Here is a 23,749-nt window from a genome sequence, read left to right as displayed (position 1 = left end):
CAGATCTTTGGAAAGGAGAACAGTTTATGACCAAACAAGAGATAGAGAATATTATGAAATGCAAAATGAATGATTTTGATTACATTAAATTAAAAAGGTTTTATACAAACAGAAGCAATGCATCCAAAATTAGAAGGGAGGCAGAAAGCTGGGAAACAACACTTTTATGGCCAGTACTTCTGATAAAGGCCTCATTTCTAAAATATATTGGGAACTAAATCAAATTTATAAGAATCCAATTCATTCCCCAATTGAGAAATGGTCAAAGGATATGAACAGGCAGTTTTCTGATGAAGAAATCAAAGCTATCTAATTCCCATATGAAAAAATGCTCTAAATCACTAATAATTAGAGAAATACAAATTAAAACAACTCTGAGGCACCACCTGACACCTATCAGATTAGCTAATATGACAAAAAAGGAAAATAATAAATGTTGGAGAAGCTATGGAAAAATTGGAACACTAATGCATTGTTGGTGGAGCTGTGAACTGATCCAACCATTCTGGAGAGCAATTTGGAATTATGCCCAAAGAGCGATAAAGCTGTGCATACCCTTTGACCTAGCAGTACCACTTTTGAGTCTTTTTCCCAAGGAGATCATAGGAAAGGGAAAAGGACCCACATGTACAAAAATATTTATAGCTGTTCTTTTTGTGGTGGCAAGAAATGGAAATTGAGGGGCTGCCCATCAATTGGGGGATGGCTGGACAAGTTGTAGTATATGAATGTAATGGAATTCTATTGTGCTGTAAGAAATGATGAGCAGGAGAAATTCAGAGAAACCTGGAAGGACTTGCATGAACTGATGATGAGTGAGATGAGCAGAACCAGAATAACATTAGACATAGTATCATCAACATGTGCTGATCAACTGTGATAGACTAGATTCTTCTCACCAATACAATGATACAAGAAAGTTCCAAAGGACTCATGATGGAAAAGGCTCTCCAAATTCAGAAAAAAATAAAGAACTGTGGAATATGGATGCTGATTGAACCATACTATTTCTTTTGTTTTTCTCTTTTGAGGTTTTTCCTTTTTGCTCTGATTCTTCTCTTATAACATGACTAATGCAGAAATATCTTTAATGTTTTATATATATATATATATATATATATATATATATATATATATATATATATATATATCAGATTACCTGCTGTCTAGGGACGGGGGGGGGGGAGGGAGAAAATTTTGAAATTGGAAATCTTATAAAAACAAATGTTGGGGGCAGCTAGATGGTACAGTGGATAGAGCACTGGCCCTGGAATCAGGAGTACTTGAGTTCAAATCCGGCCTCAGACACTTAACACTTAACTAGCTGTGTGACCCTGGGCAAGTCACTTAACCCCAATTGCCTCACTAAAACAAAACAAAAAAAACAAACAAACAAAAAAAAAACCCCACAAATGTTGAAAACTATCTCTACATGTAACTGTAAAATAATAAAATACTTTTATTTAAAAAGAAAGAAAGGAAGGAAGGAAGGAAGGAAGGAAGGAAGGAAGGAAGGAAGGAAGGAAGGAAGGAAGGAAGGAAGGAAGGAAGGAAGGAAGGAAGGAAGGAAGGAAGGAAGAAAGAAAGAAAGAAAGAAAGAAAGAAAGAAAGAAAGAAAGAAAGAAAGAAAGAAAGAAAGAAAGAAAGAAAGAAAGAAAGAAGCAAAGACTTCTTATTTCCAAGTGTCACACAAGGGAGAAGCAATTATCCTTAATACCAAGGCACACACACCAATGGTCTTGAGGATGGCATCTTATAATAGCCTGGTTTTTTTTTTTTTTTATCTTGGTCCAGATCTCTGGGTTGCTCTGCATGTTGAGCCTCTAATGAAAATATCCCCCATCCTCCAGATGATGTAGACTGGCAAGTCCTCTGCTACTTATACTCTTGCCCTGGGGCACTGAGGGGGTTCAATGACTTGCCCAAAGTCATGCAGCCAGGATGTGTCAGGAGGGAGTTGAACTCAGGTCTTGACTCCATAAGAGCTTGTCTAAACTGTACATTTAACACGACCTACATAATCTTAGTGCTATTAGAATATTAAAACTAGGGGCAGCTAGGTGGTGCAGTGGATAGAGCACCAGTCCTGGAGTCAGGAGTACCTGAATTCAAATCCGGCCTCAGGCGCTTGACACTTACTAGCTGTGTGACCCTGGGCAAGTCACTTAACCCCAACTGCCTCACCAAAAAACAAACAAAAAAACAACAGAGTATTAAAACTATATTATGGGGCAGCTAGGTGGCGCAGTGGATAGAGCATTGGCCCTGGAGTCAGGAGTACCTGAGTTCAAATCTGACCTCAGACACTTAACACTTACTAGCTGTGTGACCCTAGGCAAGTCACTTAACCCCAATTGCCTCACTAAAAAAACAAACCAAACAAACAAACAAAAAAACCCTATATTATATGGTGCCATCCTGACCAGCCCTAAGATCCAAAAGAAGAACCAAGGTTTTCATGCTAACCTCCACAGGTGAAACTGCCCAACCTGTTTCATCCATCTGGGGTGGTCTGAAGAGAAATATTCTACTGGTATAAAATCCCAAGCGGCGTGTGTGTGTGTGTGTGTGTGTGTGTGTGTGTGTGTGTGTGTGTGTGTACACACACACACTCACACATGCATTGAGAGTTTCAGATCAGAATAATCAATCAACACTTAAGCATCTACTATGTGCTAGGCACTGACTCAGCTAGTTGTTGGATAAAGATGAGTTTCTTTCCAGGCAAACAGTTTATCACTTGATCAGAGGAGACTGGAACATCCAACCACTTAAGAAAATGATTGTTCCAGTCAGAAAGTTGTGAAAAGGGGGTTGCGGCAGCAGAGACTGGGTGGGTACCTGCATAGCTAAGATACCACTGCTAACGATGTTGGCCTTGTATGATAGACAAGACAGATGTAAGAGTAGCAGCTCTTCTGACAGTGATGCCAAGTCTATCTGGATGGACAGACTGATATTTATGCACATACACCCCCTCTGCCGAGATTCATGTTATCTCTATCTCTATAGATATAGCCTGAATGATTGTGACCAATGATAACAATTAGGTTAGGATGCAATCCCTGGACCAGAAACAGAAATGAATTGTCGTGAATGCAAGTTGAACCTCTAACCTCAGGCTCATCAACAACCCACTCTACCTCAGCATTCTTGTTTAACCCAGGGTAGGCCTTTGGTCAAGGGTTACCCAGCTCTGTGATTATTAGTGAAGGAGGGCAGGGGAGTGGTGAATTGTGATCAACTGCCAACTTTCCTCTGGCCTTACTTCTCTATTCCCTAGTCATGACCAAAAAAAAAAAAAAAGTGCTACATAAGGAAAAGAAATGCCAAAATTGATGAGACGGCTACCGGCTGCTGTATGTCTCTCAGAGTGGATAATGAAAGAAGCTAGGACCCCTTGAAAGAGTAGCAAGATATTAGGGGCAGCTGGCTGTATTTTGTCCCCCAAAATGAATACTGCCGTGTAAAATGGAAAGAACCTATTACAAAATTTCTTTGTTCTACTGCTGGTAGAAAGTCAGCTAGATAGAATACTATCAAATCTGACCAGAACAAAATTTTGTCAACTTCTCTGAACAATCACACCCCTTGTTTGTGGTCAGATCTCAGGCTTTCTGATGGTATATCAGCTATTTTAATAAGATCATAGATCAAGAGTTGGATGGGACCTCAAAGGTGATTGAACCCCTTTGTTTTAAAGATTAGATAATTGAGGCCACCACAGGTTATATGACTTGCCTATTGTCATATAGAAAGTAAATGGTAGATCTGGGATTATAACTCAGGTTTCCAAATTTACTGCTCCAAAATCATGGCTTTTGGCACTCTACTACACTGCCTCAATAAACGACTACAAGGTAAAACTTCTTGATATTATTATTTCTATCATCACTAAATTTTCAATGCTGAAAATATCCTGTGTATTCTTTCACATTGTAACCTAAAATGCCACTATGATGGGGGTATTTAGTTAATTACATTATATGGTAGCCTTTCCAGAAGGACTTCACATGAGATCCTGCCAATGCTAAAGGACAGGGAAGTGTCAAGAGTTAGCTTTCTTGCCTTTCCTGAAGGTTAGGTTTGAAATTACCTGGTATTTCCTTAATAATCCATACTTTGAAGAAAGGCCAGGTCAACATCTAACCATCTTTTGCTCTCTGCCAGCTCAGAAACCTCATCACATTCTGGAGTATTTCCAAATTTTACCAGAACTCTTATGGGGGTTTATGATATTTTTTTTCCAAAATAGCAGCTTCCATATTATTTTATCTTCTTGGCACATTTTCCGGACCTAAAGCTGAAGGTGGACTTGGGTCAGTGAAATATTTCTGTTATTTAAAATGTCCAAATAGAGAGTGAGGAGGGGGAAAACCCCCACACCCTTCCCATATACTTTCTCCAAAAAAAGGAATCTAATTCAAAAAAGAAGCAGCAACCTTGGCTATAGTTAAGTATGTCAGCCCTTTAGACTTTAATGACAAAACTGCCTATTAAAAGCATCAAGTGGAGTTTTCTTTTGAAATCTAGCTGAAAGGACATCATAGCCCTATTTCCTACCTTGGTAGTTTTTCACATGGGTCATCTTGTTGTAATCTTCTGATAAAAGAAATTCCTGCAAAACAACAACAACAAAAACAACAACAAAATTAAACAAGTCTATCTTAAGGGGGCAAAGCGAGTTTAAGCTAAGAAAGCCAGACTTGAGTTGCGCTGCAAAGAATGAACACTTCACATTGATATCTTAGTGCTTTAGAATTTCGCTTTCCAAGGTAACAGGATCCTTTTTCTCAAATCCTTTTTGAGCAAGGATTCTCAACATTTTCTGCATCATGGATCCTCTCCTGGCAGTCTGGTGAAGCCCTTCTCTAAATAATGTTTTTAAATGCATAAAATATATAGGATTATAAAGGAAACCAATTATATTTAAATAGGTATCAATACATTTACTATAATTGCAATAATTAAGCATTTAAATTTTATTACATAAAATACAAATATATTAACTAATATTAATTATATTATTATATATTGATCCTATCGTAATTGTTATATAATTGTTACACTGTATATTATTTTGCCATTATCCATAATGTTTGACAATGCTTGACAAATCTGTCTGCTTTTTCAGCTCTCTGTAGGCTCCTACCAGGTACACAGGTATAAAGCCAGAGGGATGACATGAAATGGTTAATTCTTACAACAAGTCTCTTGTTTTTGCCCCAAAGCTTTTCTACTGTTTTACAGTGGGACAAGGGGCTCACAATCTCCCATTGTCAGCTTCCTAAGATTCTGCTGCAAACATGCTTATATTCTAAACTGGTGTTGTGCTTGACTGTCATGTTTCACTGCCCAGCAAGGAAATCAAACATTTGCTAGTTAAGGCAGTTTCTGCACTGTGGGACCCATTTTACAACAACTGAACTTCTACAGGAAATAATGGTGATTGTCATCAATAACATGAGCATTTTCCATTGTCCACCCCCCCCCTTTTACATTAGTAACTCATTTGATTATTAGGTTTCATTTGTGATTGTTTGCCATGTCTTGTCATCAGCATTTCTTCCAACTTGTGGTTGATTTTGACCACTGCTCTGGGCTGATGCTCTGCCTACATACAGATGGGTGGACCTAACATGCCTCCCACAGAAGTGACCAATCAATTACTATCTGTCGAGAGAAAGTTGATTTCATTTTAAAAACATTATTTAGTATTCTGAATGTCCAGCAGTTCTGACTTTAAAAAAAAATAAAGTATTTGTAATATGTATGTACAAGACTTCTGAGTAGTCTATAAAAGCTTTGCTCTTTTTCATTTCTTATACCCCAACCACAGGCAGCTAGGTGGTGTAGTGGATGGAGTACTGGGTCTGAAGACAAGAACATCCATCTTCCTGAATTCAAATCTGGTTTCAGACTTACTATCTGTATGACCTTGGGCAAGTCCCTTAACAATATTTGCCTCAGGGGCAACTAGGTGGCTAAAGCACTGGCCCTGGATTCAGGAGGACCTGAGTTCAAATCCATACTCAGACACTTAACACTTACTAGCTGTGTGACCCTGGGCAAGTCACTTAACCCCAATTGCCTCACAAAAACAAAAACAAAACAAACAAAAACAAAACCCCAAAACAATGTTTGCCTCAGTTTCCTCATCTGTAAAGATGAGCTGGAAAAGGAATGGCAAACCACTCTGGTATCTCAGAAAGAAAAAATTCCAAATGCAGTTACAAAGAGTTGAACACACAATAAGACTTATATTTTCATAGAATATACTTTCATCTCTTCTCATTTCTTTTCATATCTTGCAATTATTTTCTGCCATCTTCACATTGAGGTCACTGTGTATCAAAGTCTCTGTTAGCTAGGTTTAGAGAACTTGTCAAGTTCTTCATGGATCTTTTTCTGTTTTCATCCTTGGCACAAGCTGTAATTACCTTCAGAGTGGTCTTGCACACCACTTGCAAGATGATATTTCTTATTGCCTTTGGAAGCAGGAATGACAAAAGTCATCCCACCAAGTCCTTTAGTTTGTCTCTCACATCTGTGAATCATCCTTCCATTCACCTGCAACATCCTTATGTACTTCTGCTTTCATTTGTCATGAGCTTATCAATACTGAAATGGTTCCATTCTTTCTATGGGTCAAAGACCCTATGTTCAGAATACAGATAGTTAATGGTATAGATGATCTAAAAAATGATGTGATTCTTAGCACCCTCTGCCTCCCTTTGCACCATTTCACTATGGAGTGGGGACACACTCCATAAAAAAAAAAAAAAAGTTTTTCTCTGATTGATGAGGTGCCAAGGCCAAAGAATTCATCTTTTATTGGTCATCCTACTGGTGATAATAAAGACTTCTATAGCTGGCCACTTCACAATTGAATACATTCTCTCCATGTACTAAATGGAAGGGCATACATAGTTCCTCTGATATTTGTAGCCTGACAACTCTCATGTTTTTTAGTTAGGTTTACTGTAGGAGGTGAGTGAAGGAATACAAATTCTAAAAGACCTGATCCCTAATTCCCAACTGCAAAAGAAATTCCCAGTGAAATTTCTAACCAATTTGATTCATGGGCCCCAGTGCAGAGAAGCACTTATCACAAAATACCAATTAATTAGTTGAGAGTTATAACAGACGGCAATTAACCTTTCTGGATAAAGAAATAACACTTTATACAGCGATAGAGGACATTTTTCTTGGAGAATATTGGACAAAACGTAGGCATGAACACAAATCAACGATTCTTGGAGCCTCATTATTTATACAGTTTAAATCCCTTCCTGGCTAAGTTTGACTAGATGCATAAAACTTGATCACGGCTATCACCTCAGGAAAGAATTATGATTCCATAAATCTCTGTTGGCATTCTACCTCCAGCTAGCATCCAGAAGAGCCACCCCACAGGAAAAATATTGACACAAATCCAACCATTTGGATAGTAATTCTCTCAAATGTTATTCTGAATAATCAAACAAATGATGAGAACTCCTGTAGTGAGAAGACACTAGTGGCAAGATGCTGGGGCTAATCGTTATAGAACTGTCAAATTTTATGGATCTAAACATATTATTTATTGACTCTAAAAAAAACTTTACCTGTTTTTCATCCCCCAAAGCAACACAACAAATAACACACATAGATTGTAAGAGAAATAACATCACCATCAATATCAATAGTTATTATGACTTCCAGCATATGTGCAAGTGGTTGTCTGCAGGTTTATTAATACAGCCACATCTGTCCCAAGAGGAAAGACAGAAAAGGGGCAAAGATGAAATGAGGCAATCTGGGTTTACACTGCCACAATTTGTTTGGGCTTACAATCTGAAGGTAAAAAATTTCTCCTGGAAATTCTTGAAAGGAGAGCTTCTCAAACATTTTGCAGTAGCAAAACACACTTGACTTGTTTTTTCAGTAAAGTCTTTTCAAATGACCTTTTAAAATGAGGGGCAGCTAGATGGTGCAATGGATAAAGCACTGGCCCTGGATTCAGGAAGACCTGAGTTCAAATGCGGCCTCAGACACTAGACACTTACTAGCTGTGTGACCCTGGGCAAGTCACTTAATCCCCAATGCCCTGAAAAAACAAAAATCTAATGATATCAAAATTCACAATATTTTTTAAAATCTCTGAAGTCAATTGTTGAGGTCAATCTTCTTCCCAATCTAACTGTATTACTAACAATTTTATGAAAAATATGGTGTTGTTTGTTATTGAGACTGAAAACCATACTGAATGCAATAGGTCCTATATTTTATACTGCGTATAATTACTTCACAAAGAATTTTTATTTTCCTCTTTACTTATATAAACTATAATAATACATGGACACACATGTGCGTGCGTATACACAAATGTACATAATCCCTATTTTGACTAATGATCCACTGATTAAAACTGTCATAAAATTACTGGATGCATTCAATGATTAATTTTTAGAAGAATAACAAACTCACTTTTTTTTTTTTTGGTGTGGCAATTGGAGTTAAGTGACTTGCCCAGGGTCACACAGCTAGTAAGTGTCTAGTGTCTGGGGTTGGATTTGAACTCAGGTCCTCCTGAATCCCAGGCCAGTGCTTTATCCACTGCACCACCTAGCGGCCCCCAAGAAACTCACTTTTTTAGTTAAGGGATTGAGTCTGAACAGTCAATCACCAATGCCACCCGCACCGGCTGAATAAAGACCCTGTGTATCACTAACAGAGACAGCATAGGAGATGAGTCTGCATACTGCATCTGTCCAACCTTACAATGCTTTTTCTTATTGGAAAACCCTGGACTTCATCACGGTATGTCAGGGTTCCAGGGCAATCAGTTTGAGAAATGCTGCTTTAACAAACCAGGAAAATTCTGCATGAAGTCTACAGCTGAAGGGGTATCAATGTCCCTTTACAAAATCCAACCAGGAGTGCCAAGTATCCTAGATTCTTTGTTTCTGTCACTTCCTTTCCATTCTTATTGCTACTACTCTACTTCTGTGCTTGTTAACTATATTAATCAATTAATAAGCATTTATTAAATGCCTATCATGTACTAGGCACTGGGAATACAAAGAAAAAATAGTCAATACTTTTATGGAATTTATATTCATTCTTTCTATCTATCTATCTATCTATCTATCTATCTATCTATCTATCTATCTATCTATCTATCTATCTATCTATCTATCTATCTATCTACATACATACATACCTTCCTACCTACCTACCTACCTACCCACCCAATTTCCACAGAAACTATACCAAGCAATTTTTTTCTCCCTCTTCCCTGTCTCCTCCCACCAACCCTTTCTGCCTCATGTTGTTGTTCCATATCCCTTTCGGTCAATGAAAGAGGCAGCATATTTTAAATTACATTTCTAAACAGTAACAATTCAGATATATTCCAAAAGAAATGATACAAGAGATCAGCACACAATGACTACTCACTAATACCTTTTTTTTTAAGCAGATAAAGAGTGAAACTTTTGAGAAAAACAATCTCAACAATGAAAGTGCCTACTGAAAAGAGGAAATTATACTCAGCTGCTGCCATAAAATTCAAATTCAAGGCTGCCAACCACTGGTCCTACTTGAGGAAGGAGATGGTAGAAGGTGCTGTTAAGGCCTGTATTTAATGTTTTAGATTTCTTGGAATTTGAGAACTGAAAGAGGCCTTGGAGACTAACCCCCTCATTTTAAAGATGAGAAAAGTGATACCTATAGAAGTTAAATAACTGAACAAAGTAATATTTCTAGTTAATGGCAGAGCTTGAATGAAAATATAGGTTTTCTCACTCCTGATTTTTTTTTTTTGTTTGTTTGTTTGTTTGTTTTTTTTGCGGGGCAATGGGGGTCAAGTGACTTGCCCAGGGTCACACAGCCAGTAAGTGTTAAGTGTCTGAGGTCAGATTTGAACTCAGGTACTCCTGAATCCAGGGCCGGTGCTTTATCCACTGCGCCACCTAGCTGCCCCCACTCCTGATTTTAAAAATCTTCCTACTATATGACAAGCATGAATCAAAGGAGATTAGCAAATGGATGCCTGATTCCCACATTTTATCTGGATAAGGAGTAAGAAAAGTAGATGTTGGAGGAATTGTAGAAAAGCAGGCACGATGATGGAGCTGTGAATGGAAAGCAATCTGGAGTTATGCACAAAAAGTTACTAATAGTACACATACCCTTTGACCCAGCTACACTACTGCTAGACCCATACTGGAGATATCAATGACTGAGGAAAAAGTCCTATTAAGTACAAAACTATTTACAGCTGTTCCCAGGCAAAAACCCTAGGAACTAAGAGGGAATGGCTCACCAAATTGTAGGAAATGAATATTACCATATTAGAATACTGCCATATGCTGTTGTTATTGTTTGTCCTTTATTCTCAAAGAGGACCATGACAGATGCCATGACTTGCAATGAACTGGATTTAAGTAAGGAAGGGCCATGCAAAGTCACCAGTCCCACTCTTTTCTTCAGTGCCATCTGGGTCCAGTGGCAAAATATGTATTAGGACGACTGGAGATGGCCCCAGATGTTTAAGGCAAATGGGGTTAAGTGACTTGCCCAGGGTCACATAGCTAGTAAGTGTCTGAGTGCAAACAATAGAAAAAATATCATAAATGAAACTGTGAATGTCTATTATATACTTCATTTGTCATTCATTATGTATGAAATTTGACACAATGAATTTTAATTTTTCTTTTAGAACTTTCATAAAATGTATCTAAAAAGATAAGATATAATCCTATGACCTGGGGGGTGGGGGTGGGGGGGAGGAAGGAGAGAAAGAGAGACAGAGACAGAGAAAGACAGACAGACAAACAGACAGACAGCACTGGATTTTTTTAGTCCAAAGCTATAGGCTGAACCCTGGCTCCATCACTTCCTACTAGAACAACCTTGCGTAGGTTGGGGGGGTGGGGGGTGGATGATCCCTAAGGTCCTTTTCTGCTCTAAATTCCATGATTATAGAAGTGGGATGTGTGGCTCTCAAGGGAGGAAATCTGATAATGCATTTCTCAATGATTCAGATAATGAATAGAAGTGAAATCTATGCAAAGAGTATGTACTGTTAAACTGAGACTTGTATGAAAAAAGACATTTATGGCACCTTTCACCCCCAGCAGCCAACATGGGCCGTGTTCAGAACAAGACTGTGAAGAAGGGGGCTCGGGTCATCATGGAAAAGTACTACACCCGCCTGGACAACGACTTCCACACCAACAAGCGCGTGTGTAAGGAGATCACCATCATCCCCAGTAAGAAGCTCCACAACAAGATTGCGGGATGTGTCACTCATCTGATGAAGCACATCCAGAGAGGCCCTGGGAGAGGTATCTCCATCAAATTGCCAGAAGAAGGAAGAGAAAGGAGGGATAACTATGTCCCTGAGGTCGCTGCTTTGGATCAGGAGATCACAGAAGTGGACCCTGATACCAAAGAAATGTTGAAACTCCTGGACTTTGGCAGTTTGTCTAACCTGCAAGTTACCCAGCCCACGGTTGGGATGAACTTCAAGCTCCAAGAAGAGCTGTTTAATGTTTACTTTTGCCAATAAACTGATCTTTTATGGATGCCTGCTTTTGTGTTTTGCAAATGTCTTTTTTTTTTCCCCTGGGAGTTCCCAAGTTTATTGGGGCAAATGCAGAAAAGTGACTGGTGCGATAAGGGCAGTGGGTTAGTCATGTCAAGAAGTCTAAAACTCCCTAAGGTGCTACAGAAAACAAAAAAGGGCAGTTTGGAGGCAAGAACAAGGAAAGATCACCAACTCTGGACTCAAAAGTTCTAGGTTCAAGTCCTTACTTGCATGTTACCTTGGACAAGTCACTTCTCCTCCTCCCCCTGAAATTCAGTTTCCTCATCTGTTAAGCTGAAATAGCTAGACTAGATGGCCTTTGAGGTCTCTTATAGAGTCAGGGATCTATAAGCAGCTTGGAGTAGATGAGACAACATTAACAAATTCAACAATGACTTTTTAAGCATTTAAGTACTTAATTAAGAAGTACTAGAATGGGGCAGCTAGGTGGTGAAGTGGATAAAGCACTGGCCCTGGATTCAGGAGAACCTGAGTTCAAATCTGACCTCAAACACTTGACACTTACTAGCTGTGTGACCCTGGGCAAGTCACTTAACCCTCATTGCCCTACCAAAAAAACCCAAAACAAAACAAAACAAAACAAAAATTATTTGTAAAAAAGAAGTACTAGAATGTAGAATTACTTATCTCCTACTAAGGAGAATCATACTTTGGTGGTTAAGAATTGAAGCCCAGGGCAGCTAGGTGGTGCAGTGGATAGAGCACCAGCCCTGGATTCAGGAGGACCTGAGTTCAAATCCGGCCTCAGACACTTGACACTTACTAGCTGTGTGACCCTGGGCAAGTCACTTAACCCCAATTGCCTCGCCCCACCCCCAAAAGGAATTGAAGCCCAATTTCACAGTATGACTAATGCAGAAATATGTTTAATGTGGTTACACATATATAACCTATATCAGATTGCTTTCTGGCTTGGGGAGCGGGGAGGGTGGGAGAAAAATTTGGAACTAAAAATCCTATGAAAACAAATGTTGAAAACTATCCTTACATGTAACTGGAAAATAATAAGATACTTTAAAAAAAAAAAAAGGACTTGAAGCCCAAGATAGGTAAGGAGACAGTAGAGAGCATCCAGTGTCCAACACGAGTTCAAACACTAGATCTGGGTCTGGTGTTCAAATAATTTGCAAATACTTTTGAATGTGTGTTGGTGATTGTTCATGAATTGTATGAAACTAGGAAGGTACCAAAACTTTGAAGATAAACAACTAATGTCCAACTTAAAAAAAAATCTCTTTTCTTCAACAGTTACCACAAAAAATTAATCATCTATTTCCAGAAATATTTCTAGAACAGATAAATCATTTTAAAAATCAATAATTCGTGAGTGCATAGAAAGGAAAGTAGTGACCACTGCAAGCCAATGTCAACACCTAGTAAACTGGTAAAGATGACAAAATATGGGAAAAGTCAATGTTGGCATGGTTGTGGAAAAGAGGGAGGTTCAGATGCAATACTGGTGAAGGGGTCAATTAGGATAATCATGCTAGAAAGTAAAGTGGAATTATGCAAATAAAGTGGTTGCAAGGTCCATACTCTTTAACCCAGAGATTCTGGCAGGCATATATCCCACAAGGAAGTCAGTGACAAACACAGACACCAAAATACTCATAGCAGCACTTTTGATGGTGGCAAGAAAATAAATTAAAAACAACAAACTTACTAGCTGTGTGACCCTGGGCAAGTCACTTAACCCTCATTGCCTGGCAAAACAAACAACAACAACAATGAACTGAGACAAAGGGAAGTAAGCAGGAAATCAACAAACACAGTATCTATAGCAGTACAAGTGAAAAAACCCCCAACCACAATGCATCTGAAATAGTAACAAAACTATAAGGAATAAGTTTGAGCCCAAAGAAGATCCTAAAGGTATCTTCCCCCCACCCTCTGCTTGGCATAGATAGGTAGGGGCTCACAGGTATAGGACATCACAGAAAACAATGTTTTTGATGTGGTTATTGGTTTTGATACTTTTTTATCATTAAAAGAAATTCTGTTAAAAGGAATAGCCTATGGAAAGGATAAGAGAAGGGATACAGGGAAAATCTGGGTGATTTAAAAATCAAAACAAAATATATCAATAAAAATCTATTTTTAAATAATAATGAGCCAAGTCACCCTAACCTTTGAGAGATACCAGCCTGGTAGATCAAATCTGGTTTCAATTCTCAACCATTTTTGTTCTAAACAGCCCAGTTAAAATGTGATTCTCCTTAGTGAATACAGAAGGAAAATAGGAGTTAAGTAATTCTAATTTCTAGGAATTGTTGAATTGAATTGGTTAATATGGTCTCATGTACTCAAAGATGCTTGCTTGACCTTAGGCTTACAGATATAGGGCTAGAAGGCACCCCAAGGGCCATGTAGTCCAGCTGTCATCTTTTTTTTTTAAACTAATAAAGTATTTTATTTTTTTCCCGTTACATGTAAAGATAGTTCTCAACTTTTGTTTATACAAGCTTTACAATTTCAGATTTTTCTCCCTCCCCTCTCCCCTAGACAGCAGGTAATCTGATATAGGTTTTTATATATATATATATATATATATATATATATATATATATATATATATATATATGTATGTATACACACACATATATACACATATATACACATGTATACATACATATATACATATACATATACATGTAATAACATTAATCCTATTTCTGCATTAGTCATGTTATAGGAGAAAAAATCAGAGCAATGATGAAAAACCTCAAAATAGAAAAAAACAACAGCACCAAAAACAAAAGAAATAGTATGGTTCATTCAGCATCTATATGCCACAATTTTTTTTTTCCCCCTTGGATTTGGAGATCCTCTTCTATCATGAGTTCCCTGGAACTCTTCTGTACCATTGCATTGGTGAGAAGAATATAGTCCATCACAGTAGATCAACACTCAATGTTGATGATACTGTGTACAATGTTCTTCTGATTCTGCTCATCTCACTCATCATCAGCCCACTCAAGACCCTCCAGGTTTCTCTGAACTCCTCTTGCTCATCATCATTTCTTATAGCACAATAGTATTCCATTGTATTCATATACCACAACTTGTCCAGCCATTCCCCAGTTGATGGGCATCCCCTCATCTTCCAATTCCTTGCCACAACATAAAGAGCAGCTATAAATCTTTTTGTACATCTGGGTCCCTTTCCCCTTTCCATGATTTCTTTGGGAAAAAGACCCAAAAGTGGTATTGCTGGGTCAAAGGGTATGCACAGCTTTATAGCCCTTTGGGAATAATTCCAAATTGCTCTCCAGAATGGTTGGATCAGTTCACAGCTCCACCAACAATGCATTAGTGTCCCAATTTTTCCACAGCTTCTCCAACATTTATTATTTTCCTTTTTTGTCATTTTAGCCAATCTGATTGAGGTACCACCTGACACTTGAGGTGGTACCTCAGAGTTGTTTTAATTTGCATCTCTCTAATCATTAGAGATTTAGAGCATTTTTTCATATGGGAATAGATAGCTTTGGTTTCTTCATCAGAAAACTGCCTGTTCATATCCTTTGACCATTTCTCAATTGGGGAATGACTTGGATTCTTATAAATTTGATTTAGTTCCCTATATATTTTAGAGATGAGGCCTTTATCAGAAGTACTGGCCACAAAAATTGTTTCCCAGCTTTCTGCCTCCCTTCTAATTTTGGATGCATTCCAGCTGTGTCATCTTACAGATCTGAGGAAGCTAGGAGGCACAGTGGATAGAATACCAACCCTGGAATTAGACTCATTTTCCTGAGTTCAAATCTGGCCTCAGACACTTACTAGCTGTGTGACCCTGAGCAAGTCACTTAACCCAGTCTGCCTGTAAAATGTAAAATGAGTTGGAGAAGGATATGGCAAATTACCCCAGTATCTTTACTAAGAAAACCCCAAATGGATTTATGAAGAGTCAGGCACAACCAAATCAGGAAAATGCTATAGACACAGGGTCCTTGGGTTCCAGGAAGGAACCCAATTTCACCAAATGTTTCTAAATATCCTTATGGACCAGACAAGAGTTTGTAAGAAATAGTGAGGGGAACAGATTCAGAGAAACCTGGGAAAACTTGTAGGAACTGATGCTGAGGACAATTTAAATACTGACCACAACATCGTAAACAAAAACGACCTTGAAAGACTCAAGGTCTGAATGAGGCAATGACCAATCACAACTCCAAACGACTGGTGATGAAGTAGCCTTTCCAACTCTTGGTAGAGAGAAAATAGTGCAGAATAACATAGACATTAAAATATAAGTTTGCTTTGACTATACTTTTGCTAGAAGGGAGGGTTGTGTGTGTGGGGGTGTTTGTGTGCGCGTGCCTCTGTGTGTGTGTGTGTGTGTATGTGTAGAGTTGGGAAGGGGTAGTGATACCAGAAAAAAAAAGATCAATGAAACATTTTTCAATGTTTACAATTTTAAAATGTTTTTTAAAAATACACAGGAGACCAGAAGTGGGTTTCATAGAGGGACAAAGATAAGTAAGGCAATGTTGGTAATATCATATTAGATTTAATATACATTATAAGGAACAAAGTGCATAGAACAGATCTGCAATTTCATGTATGCTCCCCATTTTCTGATCTTTGTATGTGGAAATGCTTCATTCTCATCAGATAACTAGCTCATCCTTTTTTAAAACAAGGCTTCATTGGTTCAGGGTTCCCTCCATTGATGGAGCTCAGTACCTGTCTATCATAATATTTAAGCCATATAAAGTTGCCTTAGTCTTCAGAGAGGTTAAGTGACCAGTCCACAGACATACAGCTAGTGTCAGAGGTGGGGTTTGAACCCAGGTCTTCCTCACTCTAGGTCTAGATTCTATCCATTACACCAGACTGGACTGTCTTCCCCACCCCCACCTCTGCCTCTCCTCTTTAAATAAAGAGGACACAAAGGCCCATCTCCATGGGCTTTCTGTCCATATGCATATTACAATGTGGGTATTGTGTGTTTTCCACCAACATTTCAAGTGTGGCTGGTTAAACTAATCTCTTTCAAATGATTATGGATTATACTGAGAACGAAGCACTTACTATGTATCCTGGGATACAATGTCACTTCTTTGAGTCATGTCCACTGGTAAAAGCACATCAATTTCAGGTTCTATTGTGTTCCAGGGCTCAATGCAATTAATACCATATCATCTATGAGTGTTGGGGAATACTGAGGAAACATCTTTTCTATCTGGGGTCTGGATAGGACATTGCCCACAACACTGTCAGTGCCTCGGGGAAACACCATTCCCTTGTTGTATTCCCCTTCTTCACATCTGTCTTTATGTCTTTCCTTCTAAGTAGTTTCCTTTATGAAGACCTGAGCTCCTTGAGTGGAGCATTTCTGCCTGCTTTTTTATCTCCGGCGCTCGGCATTGGTATACTGTAGCCATTAATAGAAATATTTGTTGAGTTAACTCTTTCCATGTTAATACTCAGTACATTATCTCCTCAGCCACCTGTAAGAGAATCTTCTTTACTGTTTTATGTATTTTATTTCTATTTTTTACTATTTTAATGTATGCCCAAGAGATATCTTGTTTACGCTGACAAAACAAATACTTTTTAAAGCAATAATCAAGAAGTGCAATAAGAATACCTGAGATTTATATGGTGCTTATCACCTATGAGGTGTTTTATATATCTTATTTGATCTTCAAAATAACCCTGGGGGGCAGCTAGGTGGTGCAGTGGATAAAGCACTGGCCCTGGATTCAAGAGGACCTGAGTTCAAATCCGGCCTCAGACACTTGACACTTACCTATCTATGTGACCCTGGCAAGTCACTTAACCCTCATTGCCCTGCAAAAAAACCCAAAAACCAAAAACCAAAATAACCCTGATTATTCATGTTTCCTCCCATTTTACTGATGGAGAAACTGAGGCACAAGGCAGTAAAGCAACTTGGCCACGGTGACATGGCTATTACGTAGCAGAGATGGAACTAAAATCCAACTCTAGACCCCCAATCCAGTACTCTTACCACTCTACCAGTCTGCCAGAAGAGCTAATTAAATTTGGTATTAATAGGAATAGGAACACAGTGTACATTATAAAGAAGTACTTGTTCACGGCACTCTGCACTGGCCAGATCACACTTGGACTATTGTGTTCTGTTCTGGGCCCCATTTTTTAAGAAAGACAAAGTGAAATGTATTCAGAGGAAGGTGACCAGAGAGGTGAATGGCCTAAAAACCAAGTCATATGAAAATCAGTTGAAATAATTAGTGTTGTCAAGCCTATGGGGGAAATATGATCCCAGTCTTCAAATTTCCAAAGGTTTTCTGTATAAAAGAAGGATTTAGATGCACTTGGACCTCAGAGGATAGAAGTAGGACTAATATATAGAAATTATGATGATATAGATCTTGCCTCAATATCAATCAATAAACATTTATTAAGCACCTATTATGTGCTAGGGAAAAGACAGTCCCTCAAGGAGCTCACAATCTAATGAGGGAGACACCAAACAAATATATATGAACAAGCTACATATACAGGGTAAGCAGGAAATAATGAACACTAGCATCAAGAGAGGTTGGGAAGGGGCAGCTAGGGGTCACAGTGGATAAAGCACCGGCCCTGGAGTCAGGAGTACCTGAGTTCAAATCTGGCCTCAGACACTTAACACTTACTAGCTGTGTGACCCTGGGCAAGTCACTTAACCCCAATTGCCTCACTAAAAAAAAAAAAAAAGAGAGAGAGAGAGAGGTTGGGAGAGGCTTTCTGAAAGGGGAGGGGGGGCGGATTTTAGTTGGGATTTTGAAGGCAGGCATTTAAAGAATGCCGGTGAGTGGGAATCAGAAAGGGGAGCATTCCAGGGATTGGACACAAAGAGGATCCACAGAGCTGAAAGATGGAGAGTCCGTGTTAATGGATCAAAGACTGCATGTCAAGTAGTAAAGTGTAAGAAGACTGAGAGAAGTAGAGCAGGAGGCCAGGCTAAGCAAAGGATTTGGTATTTAATCCTAGAGGCAATGGGGAGTCTCCAGGATCAAATTAATAACTTCTTAACCATTGAAATCAAATAACAAAATGAACGTGTTCTCTCAGTGAGTTCCCCACCACACTGAATGGTTACTTCTTGAGGGTTTTGTTCATGTTTCGTGTAGAAAACGGGGCATGTGGCCTACTCTCTGTGAATTGGTGGAGCTTTCCTACAGTAAGTCTCCAGCAGGTTGTAGGAACTCTGTTCTCAATCTTTCTCTTTCTCTTACTCTCTTTCAATAAACCCTTAAAAACCTAAACTCGTTTATCAGTGATTTTAGTCAGTTCCCCCCAAAACTGGGGGAACAGATTAGAACCGACATTTAGACATTTAAATCACACAGAGTCAAATACAATTTCTTAGCGGGGCTCTCAAAGCGCCCCCCATCTGCGTCCAACCTCTCTTTACAGACTTGGATCACATGGTTTTCTTTCTCTGTGCTCTGGCTTAAGCTGGGCTACTTGCTGGAACCTAAACATGACTCATCAGATTCTAAATCCAGTACTCATTCTACTCACTGCACAATGTGGCCCAAACAAGCTAATGGAGTTTAGCATTAATTGAATCACAGAACGCACAAAAATATCTCCTGGTCTTGTCTATTCATTTGCACATACTATCTATCCCCCCCCCTCCCGCTTCCTGCCAAATTGCCACCTGCTGAAATCTAGCTTTTCCTTCCTTCCAAGGCCAGCTCCGGGTTCTGCTTTCTCAGTCAAACTTGCATTGATCCCCTTAGCTAGAAGGGGTCCTCTCCTGCTCAAACCCCCCTAACTATCCTCTGCACCTGGCACAACTCTATCATAGCTGCACCTGTGAACTCATTTTTAACCTTTAATAGGGGATAAGTTTCTTGAAGGCAGGAAGTAAGGAATTCCTTACTTTTATCCCCAGAACCTAGCACAGCACCACGAATAGAGTGGGCACTGGACAAATGGGTATTAAATGATGGGTTTGTCAGAGGTCACTAGAATGTAAGCAAGCAGAAGAGGCAGGATCTTTGAAAAAGTCCTTGGTGTGACTGATGGGATTTTAGATCAATGCCCCCAAAGGACCTGGCTGCAATACTTTGAGAGTTTTCCAGAAGCAGCTATTTGGTGCAATAGATAGAGTCAATGAAGACTCATTGTCTTGGGTTCATATCTGGCCTCAGACACTAGTGGGGTGACCATGGGCAGGTCACTTAACCTTGTTGCCTCGGTTTCCTCATCTGTAAAATGAGCTGGAGAAGAAAGTGGCAAACTGCTCCAGTATCTTTGCCCAAGAAAACCCCAGATGCGGGTCATGAAGAGTCAGACACAAGTGAACAGCAACAGCAAACTGACTCTTCCACCATGCCCCCTCATTGGGTACCTTCTCCTTCCATTTGTGTGGTGTTTTCTCCCATTCCACTGTAAACTCCTTGAGGTCAGGTATTATCTTTCTTTTTTGTATTTGGATCCCTGGAACTTGCTTATTAGCAGAGTGCCTGGTGAATTTAAGGCACAATAAATGTTGATTGATTGATTTGACTGAAATATATCCTTCCCCTGTACTGATGCCCTGTGCTTCTTTTTTTTTTTTTCCAAAACAGGCAACAATTAGGATCTAAGAAACTGCCTGTTAGAATCTAGAAACATACAGAAGAAAGTGATTAAAATGTCCGTTCTCTTTGAACTGGAGATTACACTACTAGGCACGTACCTCAAGGAGGACAGTGATAAAAAGCCAAGCAACCATACACAAAAGAATATTTATAGCAACAAGGAACTAGAATAGATGCTGATGCATTGGAGAATGGCTAAATAAGTTGTGGTAATAATAAATGTAATGGGATATTCCTGGGCTGTAAGAAATGATGACTAAATAGAATGAATATTGAGAATAATGAGAACACAAGAACTGATGAAGACATGAACTAAAGGGAAGTAAATAAAACCAAGAAAACAATAGCAATGACCCCATGACTGTGGCCAATAGATATGGCCATGCTATCAGATTATAATGACCAAGCTTTACCCCACAGAATAGAGGCCTGGGAGTGTGGAACACTGATTATAATAGCCAACTTTTTTTGGTGTATAGTTAGTTTTTACTGAACTGGCTTTTTTCCCCTCCTATTATAAGGATGGTTACACACTAGGAAATATAGCTGATATTAAAACAAAAGATGGGGGGCAGCTAGGTGGTGCTGTGGATAAAGCACCAGCCCTGGATTCAGGAGTACCTGAGTTCAAATCCGGCCTCAGACACTTGACACATACTAGCTGTGTGACCCTGGGCAAGTCACTTAACCCCCATAGCCCCGGAAAAAGAAAAAAAGAATGTTTGAAAACAAAAGATGGTAAAGCTCTGTTGTATTTTTCATTATCAGGGTATCAGGTATTTTCTCAATTGTGTCACTTATTCTAATGGACATTACCCCTGACAATTCCCCATGACAAATACAAAGGTACTAAAGAAAAGCTTAGAAAGTTTAATGATAATTGCTAAAATCTACACAGAACTATTTCCCATATGTGTTTTAATACCAATTTACTGGGTAATATTGGTTTGTAGAATCATAGGATTTAGCACCACATCTCCCCTGATCTCTTCATTCTACAGAGAGGACCTAGACATTAAGCAGTTGGGGCAGGTCATGTAGCTAAATTAATGGCAGCGCCAGGATTTGAAACCAGGTGCTCTGAGTCCAAACCCAACACAGATGTACCTCATTTTATTGTGCTTTACAGATACTGGGGGGGGGGGGGGGTTTGGTTATGGTTTGTGGCAACTCTGCATCGAGCAAGTCTATTGGTGCCATTTTCCCCACAACATGTGCTCATATGGTGTCTTGGTTATGTTTTGGTAATTCTTGCAATATTTCAAAATTTTTCATCATCATTATTATTATTATTATTATACTTGTTATGGTGATCTATGATCTTTGATGTTACTATTCTAATTGTCTTGGGGCACCACCAACAGTGCCCATATAAGATAGCAAACTTTATCAATAAATGTAGGGTATATTCAGACTGTCCCACTGACCTGCTGTTCCCTGTCTCTCTCCCTTTCTTTGGACCTCCCTATTTCCTGAGACACAATATTGAAGAATATTACATAAATTTAGTTGAAAAAGAAGAGGCTGAGTTTGAGAGGTTTGACTCCACTTTTGAAAGACGTTCTACTGCAGGTAAAATGCTATCAAAGAGCATTGCATGCTACAGAGAAATATTTTGTGAAAGGAAGAGTCAAATGATGTGGCAAACTTCATTGTTGTCTTACTTTAAGAAATTGCCACCCTAAACTTCAGCAATGACCACCATGATCAGCCAGCATCCATCAACATCAAGGCAAGACCACCTTACACCAACAAAAAGATTATGACTCACCAAAAGGATCAAATGATGGTGAGCAGTTTTTTTTTTAGCAATAAAGTATTTTGGAAGAAGGTACATCCATTTTTAAGACTTAATACTTATTGCATACTTAAACAAGTACGGTATAGAATAAACATAACTTTTATATACACTGGGAAACCCCCAAATTCATGAGTCGCTTTATTGCAATCTTCGTTTTATTATGGTGGTTTGGATCTGATCCACATGTATCTCCAAGGTATGCCTGTACACTTTCCTCTACACCACACTCCTGCTCAAAAGCAACATCATTTCTTCTCACACAGGGGAAATAACCCAGTTAATACTACTACTTATATAGGCCAAAACGCTTTAAACCTCTTTCATTTGGCAAACCAATCACCTAACTTTAAAACATCTGCTCTCCTCAGGATGATGGCTCTGAAACCCAGAACCCAAACAGCTGATAGACGTCCCCATAGGTGGACTGCTGATAGCACTGGAGTGAAATGGATGAGAAAGTCCTCTTCATCCAGTCTTTTTGATGTCAGAAGGGTAAAAATTCGTAAAAATGAACAGACAGTCCAATTTGGCTATACTGTTATGGGTACTTATGGACTAAAATTAATACCTGTCTCCTTTCAAAGATGGGATTTACACATCAGTTCTCTTTATGTCAACATTTTTCATTCTTCCTCTAAAGTCCTATGTCTATATCTCATCATGAGGTAAAGACGAGCCTGCTTTATTAAAGGATATGCCTTTAGGATATAAGCTGACTTCAGAATGTAGTAGGTCCTACCAAGCTGGAAGGGTGTTAAATACATACCTAACAACAGACTGTATATCTGCTCCCCGAGGAAACAGCCAAGCTCCATGTGGAGAGATTCACCCACCACCAGAAGGCTGGCCAGCAGCAGCTCACTAAAGCTTCTGACTATAGCAGCTCTCGAACACTGCCAACAAAGGTGCAGAGCGGTGGCGATCTGTATATGAAATTACTGCCCCCCCCCCCCGCCTAGTTTCTGTTCCCATGGCTCCACTGAAGCTTCATGCTCTAATAGGTATTGAAATATAAGAACTAAAAGGGACCTTAAAAGTCATCTAGTCTGGTGCAAACACTGAAGGAGGGACCCCCTCCCCAGTATTCCCAAGATGCTACTCTTTAGCCTAATCACCAAATCCAGCGGCTCTTTCTCAATTCTCATTCTCCCTGATCTCTCTGCAGCTTCAGATAAAACATGCCCACCCCCAGCAACTCCTTCCACTTTTCTCTTGGCTTCCATGACATTATACTACTCTGATCCTCCTCTATCTCCGCCATTCATTTGTTAGCAGCTCCCTTTACCTACTGCCTACAAAGGTGACCTTTCCCCAAAGGTTTGGTTCTCAATCCTCTCAGTCTTCTCTCTCTACACAGTCTCTTCTAGAGACATCATCTACTGCTATGACTTCAATTATTGTTGTGCAAACACACACACAGACACCCACCCCCCTCCCCAAATACTACTACACTGTCTTGCTATTACTTCAAACTCAATACATCTAAAACCAAATTTATAATTTCTACCCTCAAAGTGGTTGTTTTTATTAATGGTAAACACTGTTCTCCTAATCACTCAGATTCAAAACTTACTTTTTATTATTTTTTATTACTGCCTATCCCAAATTTGGAAGATTCTTTCCTTCTAGTATTTTTTTCCTTCTAGTATTTCTTGCATGTGTATTTAATCTATATCTAGTTCTATCTTTCTCTTTCCATTAGAGATTCAGGCTCTTATCAGAATATAAGCAGAGTACAACAGCTTCCAATTGTTCTCCCTTCTTTTTGCTCCTCTTTCCAAT

The 23,749-nt window shown here is 39.1% G+C and overlaps 2 protein-coding genes across 4 annotated transcripts in view; one reads left to right on the top strand and one right to left on the bottom strand.

Annotated features, from left to right (window-relative positions):
- The window catches only part of WDFY2 (WD repeat and FYVE domain containing 2), a 164,578-nt gene that overhangs the window by 41,869 nt on the left and 98,960 nt on the right, over positions 1-23,749 (bottom strand). For all 3 annotated transcript variants that reach the window (XR_006355610.1, XM_043993597.1, XM_043993598.1), the window contains one exon: positions 4,564-4,618. Coding sequence is in view for 2 of the 3 variants with exons in the window: in XM_043993597.1 (XP_043849532.1) it covers positions 4,564-4,618 (55 nt within the window). In the remaining variant the exon portion in view is untranslated. The remainder of the gene's footprint in view (positions 1-4,563; positions 4,619-23,749) is intronic.
- On the top strand, positions 11,132-11,557 carry LOC122746195 (40S ribosomal protein S17-like). Its single transcript, XM_043991668.1, has one exon. The coding sequence runs from the start codon at positions 11,132-11,134 to the stop codon at positions 11,555-11,557; it is 426 nt and encodes a 141-aa protein (XP_043847603.1).

Source organism: Dromiciops gliroides, chromosome 3 (genome assembly GCF_019393635.1).
Source record: "Dromiciops gliroides isolate mDroGli1 chromosome 3, mDroGli1.pri, whole genome shotgun sequence".
Lineage (NCBI taxonomy): Eukaryota > Metazoa > Chordata > Mammalia > Microbiotheria > Microbiotheriidae > Dromiciops > Dromiciops gliroides.
The sequence above is the reverse complement of the archived record's forward strand: the minus strand, read 5'-3'. Positions and strand labels throughout refer to the sequence as shown.